The sequence below is a fragment of the Dendrobates tinctorius genome, unplaced genomic scaffold (assembly GCF_039654945.1).
Source record: "Dendrobates tinctorius isolate UK_male_01 unplaced genomic scaffold, ASM3965494v1 ptg000008l, whole genome shotgun sequence".
Lineage (NCBI taxonomy): Eukaryota > Metazoa > Chordata > Amphibia > Anura > Dendrobatidae > Dendrobates > Dendrobates tinctorius.
The window spans coordinates 20,929,528-20,945,547 of NW_027361676.1; the positions used below are offsets into that span (position 1 = coordinate 20,929,528).

The 16,020-nt window shown below is 45.3% G+C and overlaps 1 protein-coding gene across 2 annotated transcripts in view; it reads right to left on the reverse strand.

Moving 5' to 3' along the window:
* Positions 1-3,137: 3,137 nt before the first annotated feature.
* The window catches only part of MAP9 (microtubule associated protein 9), a 207,139-nt gene continuing 194,256 nt past the window's right edge, over positions 3,138-16,020 (reverse strand). For both annotated transcript variants that reach the window (XM_073576427.1, XM_073576428.1), the window contains exon 14: positions 3,138-3,288. In XM_073576427.1, the coding sequence (XP_073432528.1) occupies positions 3,190-3,288 (99 nt within the window). In that variant the 3' untranslated portion in view covers positions 3,138-3,189. The remainder of the gene's footprint in view (positions 3,289-16,020) is intronic.

A 16,020-nucleotide genomic window follows, 5' to 3' on the forward strand; every position in this document is an offset into this window, starting at 1 on the left:
GGGATGAAATTGATTAAACTGTTCATGGAACATCTTTAGCTGTTGCTCAAACTCAGTCCAGATGATTAAAATATTATCAATGAAGCGGTAGTAGGCCAGAGGCATGATGGGACATGAGGACAAAAAGTCGCTTTCAAGCTTGGCCATGAAAAGATTTGCATATTGTGGAGCCATTTTACTTCCCATAGCTGTGCCAGTTTCCTGAAAAGTAACTTCACATCCCAGAGAGAGAGGAGTCTGGAAGTACAAGCTCATGATGACCTTTGACACTCTCAATGCTGGAATGAATGTGTCGCATGGATTTATGTCTTTTTACATCAATTAAGGAATTTGCTCCTAAGACCTTGTGGGGGCATCACAAAACATTAGGAGACCCCAATCAGAGGACAATAAAACATCCAGACTCCTTATCTATGAAATGGTCCAATATTTATGCTTCTCCCTCTACCATAATGATAGTTCTGCTTCACAGCACTTATCTATTGCATTTTTTCTGTGCTGTGTTGTGCATAAATATGTGACTCTTCAGATTTTGTATTAGTCATTGCCTGATGAAGAGACCTGAGTAGTTTCAAAAGTTTTCAATGTGTTACCATCTTTTCAGTTAGCCATTAAAAGGTATCAACCACTGAGGACTCTCAATTCTGAATACTTTTCTTTTGTTCCGTATCTTCAAACAGTGCATGCGGGTGAGTTAGACTATCTTTCCCTGACTGCACATTCACCCCTATTTGAATGAATGCCTATGAGGCTGTTGAGTTTGGGTGGGAGAATTGAGGTTGAATTGTGCATCACACACCACAACATACAGATGTGTGAATGCATTCTTAGTCTGTCTTTGGGTTCCAAGAATCGGCTATGAGTTATGTCCATGCAGGTCTTGGCTATAGTGACTATTGTAGATTCTTGAGCAATTACTCTTACCAATCCCAACAAAGTATAATACAAAGGTAATTATTTTTTTCAATTAGAAAATTTTGATCTTTTAGAAGGGTTTTCTCGATGATGATGATGTTTTCAATTACTCTTGTACAAAGCAATAGTTGACTGTTCATCATTCAGTTCAGGATAAGCAATTTCACTAGAAAATTACAAGTCTCAACATTTCAAACTAAAAATATTTCCTATTAATACTTTCAGTAATGTGCCTTGAGTTGCTGCTATCATTTTCTCTTTCTATGGTGCAAAAGTTCTAATAACCTTTATTCCTCACAACATAGACCTGCACTGGCAATAGCAATATGACCACAAATCAGCTCACTTATAGAAAGTGATTTTATGAAATAATATATCTGAAAAAGAATGTAACTATTTTCTATTTAGACCTGAGAGTCCTCAGTGGTTGATACTTTTTAATGGCTAATTAAAAATATGGTAACAAATTGCAAGCTTTCAAGACTACTCAGGTCTCTTCATCAAGCATAGAATAACACAAAATCTGAAGAGTCACATACAGTGGGTACAGAAAGTATTCAAACCCCTTTAAATTTTTCACTCTTTGTTTTATTGCAGCCATTTGGTAAATTCAAAAAAGTTCATTTTTTTCTCATTAATGTACACTCTGCACCTTATCTTGACTGAAAAAAAGAAATGTAGAAATTTTTGCAAATTTATTAAAAAGAAAAACTGAAATATCACATGGTCATAAGCATTCAGACCCTTTGCTCAGACACTCATATTTAAGTCACATGCTCTCCATTTCCTTGTGATCCTCCTTGAGATGGTTTACTCCTTCATAGGAGTCCAGCTATGTTTAATTAAACTGATAGGACTTTGATTTGTAAAGGTACACAACTGTCTATATAAGACCTCACAGCTCACAGTGCATGTCAGACCAAATGAGAATCATGAGGTCAAAGGAACTGGCCAAGGAGCTCAGAGACAGAATTGTGTCAAGGTATATATCTGGTCAAGGTTGCAAAAAAATTTCTGCAGTACTCAAGGTTCCTAAGAGCACAGTGGCTCCATAATCCTCAAATGGAAGAAGTTTGGGACCATCAGAAGTCTTCCTAGACCTGGCTGTCCAGCCAAGCTGAGCAATCATGGGAGAAGAGCCTTGGTGAGAGAGTTAAAGAAGAACCCCAAGATCACTGTGGCTGAGCTCCACAGATGCAGTAGGGAGATGGGAGAAAGTACCACAAAGTCAACTATCACTGCTCCACCAGTCAGGCCTTTATGGCAGAGTGGCCCGACGGAAGCCTCTCCTCAGTGCCAGACATATCAGAACCCACATAGAGTTTTTCTAAAAAACATATGAAGGATTCCCAGACTATGAGAAATAAGATTCTCTGGTCTGATGAGATGAAGATAAAACTTTTTGATGACAATTCTAAGCGCTATGTGTGGAGAATACCAGGCACTGCTCATCACCTGCCCAATACAATTCCAACAGTGAAATATGGTGGTGGGAGCATCACGCTATAAGGGTGTTTTTCAGCTGCAGGGATAGGACGACTGGTTGCAATTGAAGGAAACATGAATGAGGCCAAGTACAGAGATATACTGGAAGAAAACCTCTTCCAGAGTGATCTGGACCTCAGACTTAGCCAAAGGTTCACCTTCCAACAAGACAATGACCCTAAGAACCCAGCTAAAATAACAAAGGAGTGGCTTCAGAACAACTGTGACCATTCTTGACTGGCCCAGCTAGAGTCCTGTCCTAAACCCAATTGAGCATCTCTGGAGAGACCTGAAAATGGCTGTCCACCAACGTTCACTATCCAACCTGACGGAACTGGAGAGGATCTGCAAGGAGGAATGGCAGAGGATCCCCAAATCCAGGTGTGAAAACTTTCCTTAGCATCATTCCTAAGAAGACTCATGGCTGTACTAGCTCAAAAGGGTGTTTCTACTCAAGCAAAGGGTCTGAATACTTATGACCATGTGATATTTCAGTTTTTCTTTTTTAATAAATTTGCAAAAATTTCTGCATGTTTTTTTTTCAGTCAAGATGGCTGCAATGAAACAAAGAGTGAAAAATTTAAAAGGGGTCTGAATACTCTCCGTACCCACTGTATTTCTTCAAAACTTAATTTTATAGGAGAGAACGTAATAGTTTTTGATATACTAAATTTCAGTCATTTACTTAAAAATACCTTATAAACAAATATAAACTAGTATAAAAAAACACACAAATCTGTTGGAAGAGGATGAGTACTATTTATATCAGATTGTAGAAAAAGGTGACAATCATCTCCCTGAAGGGATAGTTTTTCCTGGTGGACTCCATGGAGGATCATCTTTAACCTGGACCTTCTTATGCTTCTTCTCTTGTCTTTCTTTATGCACCTGTAAATGAGAGGATACACTGGGGTATAATAACAGAATATCTGCACAGATCATGTTTCTCTGGATAAATACAAGGGAATAAATTAGTAAAAAATGGACTTCGCTACCATCCCTTTAGCTACATGCTCTACCTTCTCTTGGTTTAGCTTGATGGACACCAGTCTTTTCAACCGTTGTAACTTTAATTATTTTACTTTATATAAGTATGATTGTGCAACTGTAATAAAGCTTTACACTTCACGACATATGTCACTCTATATTTAACCATTTAGATGATGTCAAACTCTGACTTTTATATTTCTGTAATATCTAATCATCCCAACCACTGCCTTGCTCTGTAAAGGCCCTTGTCGTCGCCATCTTAGTATTACAATGAAGCCCAGCAACAGGCTCGGACATTTCACTGTATAGAATCTGTATTAGAAGAGATCAATGATCACAGGCTCCAGTCTACAAGGGGACTAAAAAAAAGTAAAAAAAAACCATAACCCCACACCCTTAAAAAAAACACAAAACGAAGCAAAAAAGTTAAATAAAAACCATCTTTTCCAAAAACTAAAATAAATGTTAAAAAATATGCATATTTGGTATTGTCACAGTCATAAAAGTCTAATCTTTAAAAATATGAAATTAATGTGTATAATTCTTATGATAAATGTCAGAAAAAAGCAAAATTGAAACACCAGAATTGTCATTTTTTTTTTTTTTATAACCGAACCCATCGAAAATTATACTAATAACAACTAGTGCTTTACATACAAAAGACAAGCCCTCATACAACTCTTATAAATTAAAAAAAATTTGGTTCACAGAAAATGGTGACATAAACCAAAAAGGATTTTTTTTCTTACAAAGATCGGGAGTATACACATAATCTATATATTGTAAGGTAGCGCTGTCATTCAGGTTGGGGGCCACTCGCTTGGCAGCGAATAATTCAGATCCGGCACGGGTTTCCATAAAATCATAACAGTCCATGCGGTTTATTAAGCATCATAAACATCCCCCCTCTGTTCAAACTTGTGGGGTTGAACACATGACATCACCCAGGGAACTCGAGACCGGACACCCATGTCACCTTGCCCTACAAGTCGAGAGGATCGTCTCAGTCTGTTCCGGCAGTCATACTGCATTATATTTACGTTAGGCCTCCCCCGCCCCCAGCGGTCAGTATCTCGGCCTTGGGCTTTGGTCTTTCCGTCAACGTCCGTCAGCGTGACTAGACACTCATTAGTCTCCACCTGTCTGCGCTGCGCTACGTCACCCGACCTTTCTCTCACTGGCCGGCTCTCCCGGTTCGTACGGTCATGAGTCCCACGTCCAGTTGAGCTAACTGGCTGGTCTGAGTCTGAACCTTTGTTGCTACGTCCACCACCGGGTCTCCTGCCTATGCTACTAAGATTAGAACTGCTACTTGCGGACTCTCAACGTTCCTGTCTTCGACTACCTGTCCTTTCATTATTTGGAGGATCCCTTCGGGTCCTTACACCTTGGGTTGGAGGTGGATGCCACCTGACATTCTGTATCTGCTTATTCAGCTGCAGTCGGTCCTGTCTTAGCTGCTCTATCTCCTTCAGGTACGCTACCCTATATTCCAGGAGCATGCAGAGGTTCCCAATGCTTTCCACCGAGCCAACCACAATGACTGGAACCATGTCATCTTCAACAGCAACTCGGATTTCCCCAGCAGGTGGGATCCTCACTCTCTTCACACTGGATCGATTTATCATCTCCTGCATCACCCTTCCAAATCTGCCAACGACTTTCCCCACCAGATTTCTGGGTACCGGAATAATGTCTTCCACAAAGCCCAGCCAACTTTGAGCCTCCCTTGCAAGCTCCAGACATCGAGCGGCTTTCCTATTACGCAACACGAGCATCTGTTTCGTGCGGAGACATTGTAGGTGCATCTCTTTCAGGACAGCCACCCTCTTCTCTGTGTCTTCCATTTCTGCCAGTATCACCAACTGGTGTGTCTCTGGTGCCCAGTTCACACTATAGGCCTTTACTGCCTTTTTAAAGGTCTCATGCACACCCTAGCTGGCACATGCTTCTCGCACGTCTTCGGGTACCTCCATCACGCACTTGAAGGTCGTGGACTTGCTCTCATCCTGAACAGGCGGCTCTGGGTTCCCCACGAACACTTCCCTCAATACAGTTGTCCCGACCGGGGGAATATCTTGTTCAGCTTTCCGCTCCAAATCTTCAGGAGATTTTACCTCTTTGAGGCCCCTTGCCAAGATGGGTACTGGCAGTTCTGTCTTGTCCTCACTCGGGTCGGGCCTCTGTAAGTTTTCGTCCACCAACTTCTTCTCCCGCAGAAGACCTCTTACAGTTTCTTTGAGCCCCTCCACATCTTCTCTTAAGGTGTTGTTCACGCTGTGCCACGTTAACAGGTGACCTCTGAGCTTCAAGACTTCATTCTCGAGCTCCTCCACTCTGTGCTCGGCCGTTTGTCTCATGACTCTTTCTCGTTCGAGATGTTCCTTCACTGTCTCTTTTATTAACTGTATCTCCTGATCTTGTTCTCTTTTGGCCAGCACGTGTTGCACCACTACTTCTTTAATTACATCGTCCAAGGGTACCAATGGGTCAGCCCCGTCAGTCGAGTGAACCCTCCAGTTACCGGTCACCCGTGGGTCTAGTCCAGTCGTCTCATTTCCCAGCCCACCATCCGTCATGTCACAAGATGTCAGGTCCGTAAGTTGGGCAGATATACCCCTTCCTCCGGTCACTTCTACATCTGACCTGTCCACTTTAGGAGGCGTCACCGTCTCAAGGTCTGCTAGCCCAACATTAGAAATGTCTCCATCCCCTTGCTGTAGAGGAACTCCCCTCTCCCACAAGCCAGAGAACAGTCTAGAGTCGCGGCCTATCACCACTGGACAGGACAGATACGGGACTATCACTACATTCTGTCCCTCGATGTCCCAACCTGTCTCAAAGACTACCCTGGTGACCGGGCAACTCTTAGTGCGCCTGTGGTTGCAAGTAACCCCCACCTTTCTGCCGGGTACCTCCGGAGCAACCCGCACTAGAGGTACCGGGCTCTCAGGGTCGACTAGACCAACCATATCATCATTATCTATCTGGAGGCCACACCCCCTTGGCATCGTGCCAGCTGGGTAGTTTACCAGGCAGATAGGACAGACATAAGACATTTGCTCCTGGCAACAGTTCATCTGTACCAGCTTTTCCACATCAGGATGCTCCGCCCCCATTCACCGGGACTCCACCCCCTTTTGGGCGACTATCCCCTTTTGGGACTCTACCCCTTTTTGGGTTACCACCTCCCTCGGGGACTCCACCCCTTTTTGGGTCACCGCCCCTTTTTGGGACTCCACCCCCTATTGGGCTACCACCCCGGTTTGGGCCACCGCCCTCTTTTGGGATTTCCCCATGTCCGTTTTACAGGACTTCTTATGCCACAGTTCACACAACACAGTTTATGTCTTTTAACAATACCACACAAGTCCTTGCTGGCACCACCACAGCTCCTGCTGTCACTGATCTTTGACACCACCGGCTGCCGTTCACACACAGCTGCTGGTGTCACCTTCGTAACCCCGCCGAGTTACAGGAAGCCGCTTGTCCCCTTCGTAACCCTGCTGAGTTACAGCAAGCCGCTTGTCACATTTGTAACCCTGCCGAGTTCCAGCAAGCCACTTGTCACCTTCTTGACTCCCCTGAGCCACCGCAAGCTGAGTTGAAACGAGAGAAAAAAAACACAGCACACAAAACTCACGTGTCCTGTCTGTGTGTTAATCAGGACGTTCAGTCTCCGCCTGAGACCATCCAACACACAGGGTGCACCGGGTGCTATTCAGGGAGTAGCCCTACTCCCAGGGTTTCCCAACACACCGGCCTCACCAGGTCCAGGGCTCAGCGGGTGCTCTTCAGGACATCCGTCTCCGCCTGAGACTGCCCAACACTCACGCCTCACCAGGTCCAAGGTCATACCACGTGCTCCAGGGATCCGATTCTTCTCCCAGAACCTCCCAACACTGACCCTCCAGGACCTTGCTCACTGATCCAGGTCAGTACAACACGAACACCTGTCCATTACCTGTGTCGGCCACACAGGTCCTCGGGTACCTCTTATCCACAGAGGCACCCTAGCAAACACCAGTCTCTTTCTCACTGACCCCGGTCAGTACAACACGGCTTTCACGGCCGTCAGCCCTCCTTGCTCAGCGTTGCCAGGACTGCAACATGCATTTTTTTGGAAACCATTGCCCTTAGCAACCAAATCTTGCAGTCCTTTTCCGTTGCTCCTAGCAACAAGGCTACAACAATGCCCAAAGCCTTCTCCGCCAATTGTAAGGTAGCGCTGTCATTCAGGTTGGGTTTCCATAAAATCATAACAGTCCATGCGGTTTATTAAGCATCATAAACCATGACCAGGAACAGAAAGTTCATATAAACAGTATAGCGTCCATGACAGAGCTTCACTCTGTTAGCAATGTCCAATACGCAGGCTTTTCAGCCGCACAGTTATATACCCTGTCAGGGTTTTACCTCATGGCTGCTTCTGCATGCTGCAGACATTCATTCCCTCTCCCTGGGAATTCTCAGGCACTTGCAGCCATTAAACACAGCATCCACACGTGCTGTCAGGAAGACAGACATCTCTGCACGAGACCTTCCATATGGACCAATCGGGTCCCTGCATTAACTCATGTGACCAGACCTCAGGTACCTTATATGGTCCATAACCACACCCACAGTTGATCACATGGCTATGACCTCACTAAAGGTCCTATTACACACAGCCACATACAGGCTTCCCTGACACATTGTAACGGAAACGTCAGCAGTACCTCTGCTGATCAATAGTCGAGCCTGCATCCCAAGGCCACCCACCTTACATAGATACATAATGGTCATTTAGGACCCTGCTCCTTTTACCACACTGGATGTGCCTGTACACCCGTCCTGGGACACCCACACAGCGCCCCCTAGCGGACATAGTGGTCACTGCACCACAATATATACACATATATATTATAATATAGTGTATTGGTAATGTATCAAATACTTATTTCCCCACTGTGTATATATTAATCTATATACATATATAGATATATACACAGTGGGGAAAATACGTTTTCGATACACTTCCGATTTTTCAAGTTTTCCCACTTACAAAGAGAATGGAGAACTCTGTAATTTTTATCGTATGTACACTTTAATTGTGAGGGACAAAATCTGAAAATAAAAATCCAGAAAATCACATTGTATGATTTTTACATAATTAATTTGCATTTTATTGCATAAAATAATATTTGATACAAAAGAAAAACACAACTTAATATTTGGTACAAAAACTGTTGTTTGCAATCACAGAGGTCAGACGTTTCCTGTAGTTCTTGACAAAGTTTGCACACACTGCAGCAGAGATTTTGACCCACTCCTCCTTACACACCTTCTCCAGATCTTTCAGGTGTTGAGTTTCAGCTCCCTCCAGAGGTTCTCTATTGGGTTCAAGGTCTGTAGATTGACTTGGCTGCTCCAGGACCTTGAAATGCTTCTATGCTTCTTACGGAGTCACTCCTTATTTGCCCTGGCTGTGTGTTTTTGGTCATTGTCATACTGGAAGACCCAGCCACGACCCATCTTCAATACTCTTACTGAGGGAGGGAGATTATTAAACAAAATCTCTCGATATTTGAACCCATCAATCCTTCCTTCAGTACAGTGCAGTGGTCCTGTCCCCTTTGCAGAAAAGTACATAGAATAGGAGAGAAGGAAGAGGAGGTCAGCTCACCATTATCCGCTGCACGTTACTTGGATAGAAGCCTCCGCATGGAGCCATCCTGGTCTGGGACGCTTCAGAAGCACAAGTGAGATTCTTCAGCGAAGGTTATACGGTATATGTGAAATTTTAATGTTATTTCATCTTCATAAAAATTTGGCATACCATTTTATACCCACAAACCTGACGGATGTGTTTCGACTTATACAGTCTTAACACCGTAACCCTCGGGCCATTTTCCGTTTTTGTTTAATGCCCCCCTTCTTAACAGAACCATACCTTTTTCTTTTTGTATGTCAAAATGGCCATGCGAGGGCTTGTTTTTTATGGGACAAGTTGAGCTTTTGAATGACACGATTGGTTTTAACATATCATGTACTTGGAAACAAAAAAAACTCCAAGTGTGGTGAAATTGAAAAAAAAGTGCAATTCCACACTTGTTTTTTTTTTTTTACAAGTTCAAAAAATACTAAAAATGACCTGCCATTATGATTCTCCAGGTCAATATGAGTTCATAAGAAACATGTGATGCTGTCTCCACGGCTGTTGATTTACATGTTTTTGCATATTTCCCATAAAGGATGGGGGCATTGCTCTAGCATCACTGCGTCGAGAAACATGTGATGGTGTCTCCGCAGTGTTGGATGTTGATCTCCATGAGGTCACTCATCCTCATTTTTACAGTCTTTTACTAGGCATTGCTCCTACTAGCCAGTTTCCTACTCCACACTGATGAGGTGCGGAGTTTCCTGTATACCTTGAGTGTTGTCTCTTGGCCTTCCGGCATCGCCACTTCGGTGGCTTAAGCCGGTCGCTGCTTTTGGGAGATAGCCAGGAGGTTTCGGGGAGGAGACCCTTGGAGTTGTGGACGATGGGAGTCCGACTTCAATTCTCTGGGACCGGTGATAGCCGGGTCAAAAATGGATTCAGGATTGACATCGCTGAAGATAAGAAGTTGCATTTTTCCCTGGGATATTTGGTCAACATGGTGTTTTATGACATCCTGAAGATTCGGAAGTCCAATATAATATGCCTGCAGGAGTTTAGGAGAGAAGGCAAGTATGTACTGGTGCTATCTTCTATGGCGGCTTGCCAGAATTTATTTACTGCCCTGAAAAATGGAGTGGCAAATCCTTTGCTGGAAGGACTTACCTTTACTGTGCTGTACTCTAAGGGAGATATCCCACTTGTAGTTTTCATGCACAACCCTTTTGTTTCCCTGGAGGACATTGCTTTATTTTTGAAAAGACATTGCATTTATGTTCAGTACTCCCACAGGGTCCTGATTGGAGAAGGGCTCTGGACTGGGAAGTATTGTTTGCACACTGCTATGCAAACTGCTTTTTTAAAAGCAAAAATACTTTTCTTCCTCTTTTCTGCACAGTTACCAAACGTTCATTTTTCCACACTTTTGTGTGCAGCAGTCCTGCTAATTAGGCTGCCTGCTGCCATACTTGGACAGAGAGCATCATTGTCAGCCTCCTAAAATCTCTAGGGAGCTTCCAATTCTCCCCAATACTATATACACCTTGTACTTTGTCATACACCAGCCAATTTCAGCCTGTTAAATTGAGGTGTAATCTATAGTGGGCCTGAGATAATAGTTCAGCCTCCTAAAATCTCTAGGGAGATTCAAATTCTCCCCAATACTATATACACCTTGTACTTTGTCATACACCAGCCAATTTCAGCCTGTTAAATTGAGGTGTAATCTATATTGGGCCTGAGATAATAGTTCAGCCTCCTAAAATCTCTAGGGACATTCAAATTCTCCACAATACTATATACACCTTGTACCTTGTTTTACAATACCATATAGCTGGTGGTATTTTGGGTACATTTTTCCAAAAATTAGGAAGTATGGTGGAAGAGGCCGTGGAAGTGGGCGGGGGTTGCCAGCTGGTACTGATGTTGGTGGGGGAGGTGGTGCATCTGCTGGTAGTGGCAAAAGCACAATCGCACCTAAGGCAGGAGGTGTTGAGCCTGCGTCATCGTCTGGCTCCACAAGGCCTTGAAGGCTCCCTTTTCTGGGAGTAGGTAAACCGCTTTTAAAGCCGGAGCTTCAGGAACAAGTTTTGGCTTACATTGCTGACACAGCCTCCAGCTCTATCGCCTCCTCTTCTGAAGTTTCAAAAAATAAAAGCACTGAGTCGTCAGTGGAGGCTCCTGGTCAGGAACAACACCTTTCCTTGTGAATGACACAAGGAAAGGTGTTCCTGACCAGGAGCCTCCACTGACGACTCAGTGCTTTTATTTTTTGAAACTTCCTTGAGGAGGAGGATCCGCAGCAGGCATCGAAATCGCAACAGCTGTTATCGGGCAGGCCCGCAGCAGTCCAAAAATGGTTTACAAAAACCCAAAGAGTTGCAGGACAGCTTGGCCAGATGGTCAAATTAGTACAGCGTGCAAGGCCTCAAAATGTCTTACATAGTAGGAAGAGTGCAGTGTGGCACTTTTTGAACAAAATCTTAATGATCAGGCAAAGGTTAACTGTAAGATGTGCGCAAAGACCTTTAGCCAAGGGAAAAATCTGAGAAATTTGAATACCAGTTGCATGCTTAGACATTTAACCACCATGCACTTGCAAGCGTGGAAGGACTACCAAACCTCACGTACCACATGTGCACCTGCTCCGAATGAAGGTAGTCAGCAACGCTACATCGCTTCCCCCACTGTAAGCCCACCGATTAGCACACCACCAGCAGCAAATGTTGAGGTGTCGTCGCAAGGCCAAAGCAGTCAGGGAATCACAATGTTATTGCTATGAAAGACTGAATCTAGGCCATCAGCAAGACCACCAATACCACACCATCACCATCATCAACCCTCTCTCAGTCCGCCATGTCCACCGCTACTTCCACCATATGCAGCTCTCAAGTCCAGCTCACTCTACCAGAGACTCTGAGTAGGACAAGAAAGTACTCATCCTCTCATCCGCGTACACTGTGTTTGAACGCCCACATTGCCAAACTAATCTCGTTAGAGATGATGCCCTACCGGTTGGTTGAAAGCGAAGCTTTCCGCGAGCTCATGGCCTACGCAGTACCACGCTATGACCTACCCAGTCGGCACTTCTTTTCTCGAAAAGCCATCCCAGCCCTCCACCTGCATGTGAAAGACCGCATTGTCCATGCACTCAAGCAATCAGTGAGTGGAAAGGTGCACCTCACAACTGATGCATGGTCCAGTAGGCATGGCCAGGGCCGTTACGTGTCCATCACTGCCCACTGGGTTAATGTGGTGGATGCAGGCTCCACAGGGGACAGCGGCGGTGGGACAGTGCTGCCTAGCCCACGGTATAGGAAACAGTTGACTGTAGGCGTTCGACCCTCCTCCTCCTCCATAAGCGAACGCTCGTCCACAGAGCGCAGTCGCACGAGCACTCCATCCGCAGCTGCCAGTGTTGCACACGAGGTGTCCCACTATCGAACAGCTAGATATATAACAGGCAGACCGATGTACGTTTCGGAAATGATCTTCCTTCCTCACGCCCCCTGAGGAAGGAAGATCATTTCCGAATCGTAAGTCGGGGTTAGTGGAGCTTGGGATTCAGTGTCTCTCCCCTCTACCCTCCAGGTATGTATACTTTGCCTTTGTGCCTTTGCAATTTCACCCCTGATTATATGGCCGTCCAGCTGGGGATTTTACCCCTTACTGCTTTTCACTGGTCTGCCTGTTATATATTGGGTGTTTATACTCGGACACTTATTTATTCTTACCACCAGGTGTTTACTTACGATAAGGGTCAGAGTGAGGTTTTTGACACTGTATACCCCTTTGCTCTGCTTCTGCTTGTGTCACCCTTTGTCATTGTTTGTGCTTTTCTACCTGTGCTATTTAATAAAGATTTGTGATTTTACTATACCTTGGACATCTATGCACCGATTTCCCTTTGCTGCCTCCGACAAACTGAGTCATGGCTGGGCAGTCTACATCTTGAGGCAGGTAAGGTAGTTAGTGATAATGGCTGGAATTTTGTGGCAGCCATAGCCCTTTCAAAACTCAGACACATACCTTGCCTGGCTCACACCTTGAACCTGGTGGTGCAGTGCTTCCTCAATAATTATCCAGAGTTAACAGCACTGCTCTATAAGGTGCGAAGACTGTGCTCGCAAATCCGCCGGTCGCCCGTACACTCCAGTCGTATGCAGAAGCTGCAGCGATTGCTCCACCTTCCCAAGCACCGCCTAATTATCGAAGTTGCAACAAGGTGGAACTCCACCCTGCACATGGTTTAGAGGCTGTGCGAACAGAGGCAGGCTGTAATGCATTTGTGGGAGGATACACGGGCAGGCAGTTTGAGGGCAGACATGGAGTTGTCTGGTGTGCAGTGGTCGAAGCTGAAAGACCTCTGTAAAGTCCTTCAGTGTTTTGAGGAATGCACACGGCTGGTAAGCGCAGATGACGCCATCATAAGCATGAGCATCCCACTTATGCGTCTGCTCATGCAAACTTTGATGCACATTAAGGAGCAGGCGTCTGCAGCCGAGGAGGAAGAGGAGGAGGGAGGCCTTGATGACAGTCAGCCATTGTCTGCTCAGGGAACTCTCCTGGACGAGGTGGAGGAAGAAAAGGAAGAGGAGGAGGAGGATGATGGGGATGATTATTTAGGGAAGGAGGATGCTTCTCAGGGGGCAAGAGAAAATGTTGGTGTGGCAAAGTCAGGTACAGGGTTTGTGCGTGACTGGAGGGATGTTGATTTGCCAGAAAGTGCTCCTCCACCCAGCACTCGCAGTGCATCATTGACACCTGGAACATTGGCCCACATGTGTGATTATGCCTTGCAGATCCTAAAAAGGGACCCCTGCATTGCCAAAATGATGAACGATGATGACTACTGGTTGGCCAGCATCCTGGATCCACGCTATAAAGGCAAATTCCAAAACATCATGCCACAGGAGAACCTAGAGCTAATATTGGCTAACAAACAAGCAACTCTGGTAAACCGTTTGTTTGAGGCATTCCCAGCACACAGCGGCGGTGATGGTTCTCCCACGAGCCGTAGGGGGCAACATGGAAGAGGTGTTCGTGGTGCACACAGCCGAATTGGCGTTGGACACAGGGGTCTCATGACCATGTTGTAGACTGATTTTTCAAGTACCGCTCACACGACTGGTAATACAGCATCGGTTGAAAGTGACAGGAGACAGCAGTTGTCAACTATGGTTACAAACTACTTCTCCTCCCATATCGATGTTCTCCCTCACAGGTCATTCCCCTTTGACTATTGGGCCGCTAAACTGGACACCTGGCCTGAATTGGCACAATATGCCTTACTGGAGCTCGCTTGCCCTGCTGCTACTGTACTATCCGAAAGAGTCTCTCTGCTGCTGGATCAATCCTGTCAGAAAAAAGGACCCATCTGTCGACCCAAAATGTTGATCTAACCTTCATTAAAATGAACCATGCATGGGTTTCAAAGGATTTTGTCCCACCTTCCCCTGCTGACACATAGGTTGCCAGAAAAATGGCTCGCTTTTGTCCTCCTCTTCCTCGGACTTTTCCAATTCCTCCATTTTCAGCTGCTGAATGTCCAACATCAACATATGCCATTTTTTCAACCTCCCTAACTGGGATGCCTCCTCCCCCAGGGCCGGGGTCACCACCTGGCTCGCGCACCCGTGCGAGTGCCGTTACCCTGTACAGGTGGATGGGCCCACTCTTGGGCGACGGCACTGGCACAGGGTCCCTCATAGTACAATCAAGTGTCTCTAACGGTGGGGGTGCACACCCGCCGTCAGACACACCGGAGTACTATGAGGGGCCCTGTGCCAGTACCGCCGCCCACGAGTGGGCCCCCCCCGCTTGCTCAGGGCCCCAGCACTTGCAATACTTACCTCTCCCTGCTCCACCGCTGTGTAGTCTGGGCTGTTAAATCCTTCACTGGGACTGCCAATACAAATTTGGTGAACTGATAGATGATGGTTAAGACGTAGCTATGCCCTGTCCTGCTGGGCTCTATCTTCAGATGATCAATGGCTTCCATTTGTTATGGACATCGACTCACAATGAGATGCAGTGGTGGTTTATCATCAGCTTTCACGGTTTTCCTACTTACAGATGTGTGACATTCCTTCCCACATTTTTAAATGTGTCCTCTCATGCCAATCCAATAGAATCGCCTACGGCCTGTGGCTTCTGTCTTTTGCACTCCAAAGTTACCTGACAGATCATGATAGGCAGTGAGGACAATGTCTACATCTCTCCCTGTGATCACAATTTGATGGAGATGAGTAACGGTGACGGGATCCACGGTACTGCGATACAGCAAACCTTTCTTCACAAGAACTGTTTTGCTGTCTCCACAGACAAAGTAATTGAGGGTCAGCATCGCCTCTGAGAATTCTCCCGGGAGTTTTTCCCATGATTAGTAATTCCAAAATTTCTGCAATCACTAGACTTTCCGTCTGTACTTGTATCCATCTCGCTTCCTCTTGCGGAGAGTCTGGACTGTCTTACTGAGACTGAAATATATATGAAGATTGAAAAATAACCCAACAGTGTATACTGGTGTACGTTTCGAATACATTACCATTTTTCTACTTTTTAGATTCTTGTGTAATCCATACTGAGGCTGTGAGTGTCTTTGTCGGACTACGGAAATATACACAGAGATTTTTAATGTTTAAACTATGTTACATATACCTGGTATCCGGTGATACTGTACCCTTTCTCAACTTTCTACAATCTTGTCGAATCCATACTGGGCCTGAGACCGTCTGAGTCTGCCTCCTGATTAGAGATGAGCGGTGTTCAAGTCGACCTGTTCGCCAAGTTCAAATTCGAGCTGTTTTGGGTGGTGTTCGAGCCGTTCGTCAAACTCGAACACTTTGCTTAAAATTCGGCTGTTCGAGGTTCCGTTCGAGAACAGTTCGTTCACCAAAAGCGTAACTTTATTATCACATTAATAATGGTTTTCAATGTTAATAGACAGTTTCATGGCATAGTAGCGGTGTCTGGTAGCCAGCGGTGTAGTG